General features: G+C 34.2%; 1 protein-coding gene across 1 annotated transcript; it reads left to right on the forward strand.

Moving 5' to 3' along the window:
• Positions 1-1204: 1204 nt before the first annotated feature.
• Positions 1205-4175, forward strand: LOC134261018 (histone-lysine N-methyltransferase PRDM9-like; the record flags this gene model as incomplete). The annotated part of the gene is made up of 3 exons (XM_062743509.1): positions 1205-1492; positions 1946-2183; positions 3874-4175. Coding segments are annotated over 3 exons (828 nt in total), but the record flags the coding sequence as incomplete, so codon positions are not given.
• Between the last annotated feature and the right edge of the window lie 1222 nt (positions 4176-5397).

Raw genomic sequence — 5397 nt, forward strand, 5'->3', positions numbered from 1 at the left:
TTTTCTTTTCTATTTAAATACAGAGGCGTTAATTTAATTTATTTAGTGAATAAGTACCATAAGTGTCAATAAAATTTAACATTACAATATCGACGCCGCTCATCATATTGTAACTGGCTTCACAAAAAATGACTTTAGGGCCACTATTAAGAGACTGGTTGTTGATCTTTAAAGGTCATTAAAGGTCATGAGATCCTTTTCGTATTTGACCTCGCCACAAAATAAAGATACATGTAGGCATAAGGTATATACCATCACTCCACTGGACAAAAGTGTCACACAATGCATATGCAAATCAAATATAGTACTGATCACTACAGTAAGGCCTTCATCCTATCAACTATCAAACTAACATTGAAAGATTCCACGTGAGGGCAGGGAATGCCCCCCCCCCCCCGGCCTGTTACTAGTATTTGGTTCCTATCTTCAATGAAAAGGATGCAGTGAAGGTTAGAGATACTAGTAGGGAAACATCTTTCTGACATAGTGCTTGCAAATGTATTATTCAAAATAATACTAATTTGTCTCTTTTTTTGTTTGTAAATTGTGTTTCTTATCTTGCGAGCTGTGTATTTCTCTATGTACGGTTTACTGTATTTGGTCCGTCTCGGTAAAGCAGAGAGCTACAGATCCAAGCGTTGTAAAAACCTTCGATTTACGCCGACGATTTTTTGTCGCTCACGATGGGTATTTTTTCGTGTATTTTATACTTTCCCCAGCTTTGAAAATTATTTTAAATGATGATTTTGATAATAAATCATACGTTCAATTTCAATTCCTGATCATTTACTTCTCAACGCTAACAAATGGTTATTTGTGGTTACGGACGTCGAAATTCAACTCTTTTAAACCGACATAACAAAATTATATTCAGGACTTCTCCCGGAACATAAAAAGGTAAACAAAGTATCAAATATAAGAGTTGAATATATGAATTATTATAGGATACCATTCTAAAAGCCACAGAAAGCTTAAACTACACGAAATAAATACCCAAAGAAGTAACAAAAAATCGTCGGCATAAATAGGTTATTTCAACGCTTGGATCTGTAGTTCTCTGCTTTATCTGTCCGAATTTTCTCAAGCAGAGAGCTACAGTTCTGCAGCTATGTTTAGAGCTTCCTTAATGCTAGACCTCCACCATTAAGTTTCCCTTAAGTAGAGTTTCACTGACCTTGCTGTTGTCTAAATGTTATATAAGTAGTTAGATGAATCATGTAAGAAGTTAATATTATACTTAAATTCATGTGTCCTTGATCTCTGTTTCGTATCCTTGACATTATCTTGTACATGTAAGATTCCTCTAGGTTCCTTGCCACACCAGAGAGCTAATCTGACCACGCCCGCAGGATTCGTCATCAAATCTTCGTCACTTCCGGGAGCGGGGATGGGCGCATGGGCGGAGAATTTTGTTCCGAAGTTCACGATCCTCGGTGTTTATGAAGGACTTATTCACACTGTAGACAAGAAGGATGACTTTTATTCATGGCAGGTAAAATCATAAAGAGAATCAACAAAAATGAAAAACGAAATGAAGTTGCATATTTTAGTTACATATTTCTAGTTCCCTGTCGTTGAAACAAGATGGACTAAAAATTTCCTCTGCTTTCGTTCCTCCATGTCCGCCTGTTTATCCGTTTGACTAGCTTCTGTGTATGTTGCTTGACTTTGATAAGTTATAGATATTTTTTTATTTTTGATCCACTTCAATGATTTCTGATAAAATTTCAATTTTAGAGGAAACCAGATTACCCCATAGGGAACTAGTATTGCTAATGTAACACTCTCACAATGCTTTATTTTTCAGATTCTTTTAACCCCTAAATATTCATTACCTTAATGTTATTTTGATAAACATGGATCTGATTGTCATCAAGTATAAAATATATAACATATTCTGAACTTAAAATCATTCTTAACCATTAGGATCTTATTGTTTTCAAAGGTAGATAAACAGGGGACCGAACGTACTTACAACATAGATGCAGAAGATCCGGCCTGTAGTAACTGGTTACGATTCGTTAATTCTCCCGCCAAATATACACAGGAAAATGTCGTTCCTATCACGTGCGAGGGCATCATCTTCTATATGACGTCACGTGACGTAGAACCGGGTGAAGAGCTTCTGGTCTGGTATGGAGATGGATATGGGAGGTTTTTAGGCGTAAACCGCATACATCCGGGTAATGAAACAATACATTTTGGTTAATTGTTTCCATCCGGGTATTTAAACAATCTACTTATCAGATAACCTGACCATATACAATGTGGTTATTAAAACATTTTTATGCCCGCATGAACTAGTTTCGGGGGTTTGTCGTGTCCATCCCTCTGTCTTTCTGTCTGTCTGTCTCTCTCTCTCTCTCTTTCTTTGTGTGTCTCTCTGTCTGTTTGTCTGTTTGTACGCAAAAACTTTAATACTGCCCATAGCTTTTGATTTAGTGGAGCTATGACTATCATATTTCACATGTGTATTTTTTGTGACAAGACCTTTCCTAGGGTACCACATAACTTGACATTTTGACCTTGACCTAGGAGTTTGACCCAGTTTTACATAAAAATCCAAACTTTTACTTTGGCCATATCATTTGAACATTGGATACCAGGGTTGTAATAATTTACATATAATTCACATATATAGTTTTGTTAAGAGACCTTTCATTGTATACCAACAACTTTGACCTTGGAGATTTTAGTACTTGTGAAAAAACTTTAACCTTGGCCATAACTTTTGAACGGTAAGGCCTAGGGCTTTCATATTTCACCTAATTGATCTTTGTGACAATAAATTTCATTTGATATTAAAATTCTTGACCCTTTGACCTTGACCTTTGAGTTTGACACATTTTTACACAAAAAATCTAACTTTTACTTTGACACTAATTTTTTCAATGATAGATTCTAGGAATATCATATTTTAAATATCAAGTCTTCGTGACAAGAGCTATCTATTGAAACCAACAATTTAAACCTTTTGACCTTAGAAATTACACATTTATAAGAAAACTTTCCATAACATTCGAATTGTAAGATTTAGGTCTTCCAAACTTCACTTACATGTATGTAGTCATTGTGAGAAGACCTTTCATTGGATTTCAACACTTTTAACACTTTGACTTTGACCTTGGTTTTTGACCTACTTTTTACAAACAAATCGGAGTTTATCCTACCTTTAAAAACGCTTACCTTGGCCGTTACCTTTGAACAGGCTGTGCAAGGGTTTTCTATGTCAGATTTGTATTTTTTGAAAAGGCCTTACTTTATGTATCAACATATGTGATCTGCATTTGAGAAACCTTAACTTTCGCTATGTTGCCATAAGAGGGTATCAAAGTTTCACAAACACATCTTGTTATTACATGTTGTTGTTTCTTGGAAGGATTTAAGACGTAAATCCCATACACCTGGGTATATACGGAAACAATTAATTCATCAAATGCATACAATAACAAAAATATTTTTGTCAAATTTCTCTACAATGTAATTGATTAAAAACTTGATACTCTTTAATCAAGAAATATGTAGATTATATTTTAACACCTTTGATAAAAAAGTTATTTAGATTTTTATTTCTGCAGTGTATCAAAATTGTTTATTTCTATTTTCAACCATAAACATTATATTCCTATGATATTCAAATTGAAATAAAGTTTGGCCTAGGTTTGCTTATGCTCGTTAGAAGATATTCTATTGTTACACGTACCACGACGCAAAAAAGAGAATACTTTCCTTCAAATGTCTACTGAATTTGGATACAGCGGATCAAATCATATAATTTTTAGAGCATTCAGGATGTAAAACAACAACTCATATTGTATCGGTGGTGTTTCAAATTTGAAGATGATATAATTTTTTTCTTGTCCTTTTCTGCAGAAGTTGATCTCAACGGTTCATTTGCATTTCGTGCCAATGTTTTGACATTTGACGACAATGAAAGACTCATTTTTGATAATTGGACACAAGTTACGTATCAGAACTGGAATTCTAACGACGAGGGCGAGACAGCAGTTGACCCAATCTTTGGCCTCCTTTTGATTTATCATAACGACGGAAGATGGCGCTGGGTGACTGAGAGAAACTACACGTACTATACAGGAGAAGACGGACTAAAACTCCCCTTCATTTGTGAGGATTCTCCATTTTATTTGGAGCATGAAGAGTGTTCTGTTACATAATGATTCATTCTCTTTACATAAAAATAAAGTTTTGTAACCCTTATCTTTGTTATATAATTTCACTAAGCATGGTGTATAAAGTTCTAAATCATTAAATGGAGTATTCTTAAGTTAACGTCAGATCGTTTATTCGTCTCCTCGGAAGTCTTCTAGATTTATCCTCGGATTGTATTTTCGTCTCCTCGGAAGAGATCTAGGTTTATCCTCATGTTTTAAATAAACTATGAATAGCATGTACACAAAGACAGACAGTGCATTATATTGTTTCGTTATTTTCCCAAGGAAACTGACTGGGATCTCCTCTAACCATACATACAAACATTTTAGCTCAAAGTGTTGTTTTTATAATTTCTATCCGTTATCCAAAAAATAAGGGGCAAATATTTGTTTGTTTTGAAGGTCGGTCCATCTGTCTGTTTGTTTGTGATTTTTTTTCCTGATTTATCTTAATTGGGGAAATCAATTATCGCTGACTACAGCCTTTAATTGGTTTGAGCTATGGATTTCATATTTCACAGTTTTTTTCTTTATTTTGACTGTCAATTTGGAATTTGAGCCTTTGTCATATGAACTATGGCTATAATATTTCACTGGTGTATTCAACGTGTAAAAACTTTTCCTAGTGTAAAAGTATTTTTGACTTTGACCGTTATGTTTGACTCACTTTTAAAGAAATTTTCAAAATTTTAAGCTCAGCCATAGCTACTACACGGTTAAATCAAGTGATATCATACTCCTCACGTTCATATTTTGATGAGACCTTCTCTTGAGTACAAGCAGTAATGACCTTTGACCTTGAACTTATGGATTTGACCTACTTTTCAAAAACGTAAACTTTGGACGTATTTACTGAAAATTTAGTACAAGGGGTTAACTATTTTACCGGTTCATTTCTTGTCGTAAGAGCTTCTCTTGAATACCAATATTTTCTTTTTATTTTTTATCCTTTTATTTGGACATCAGACTTTGACCTACTTTTAAAAACTTTGGTATTAACTTTTGAATGGTTGATTCAGTGACTTTTATATTTCACCTGTGTATTCTTTCTGAAATTCTTTTAGGCATCCTTGGTATTGACTCCTTGACCTTGTCTAGTTTGCCTACTTTGAAAATCTCTAACTTTGGTCTAAAGTATTAAACTGCTGCTGCTTTTATGGTTTTTATTTCTTGAAGGTAGACTCATTGTGAGGAACTTTTCTTTTGACACCAAAACTAGTTTATA

Source organism: Saccostrea cucullata, unplaced genomic scaffold (genome assembly GCF_032062105.1).
Source record: "Saccostrea cucullata isolate Sc308-1 unplaced genomic scaffold, CSIRO_AGI_Scuc_v1 ctg12425, whole genome shotgun sequence".
In the NCBI taxonomy this organism is placed as follows: Eukaryota; Metazoa; Mollusca; class Bivalvia; order Ostreida; family Ostreidae; genus Saccostrea; species Saccostrea cuccullata.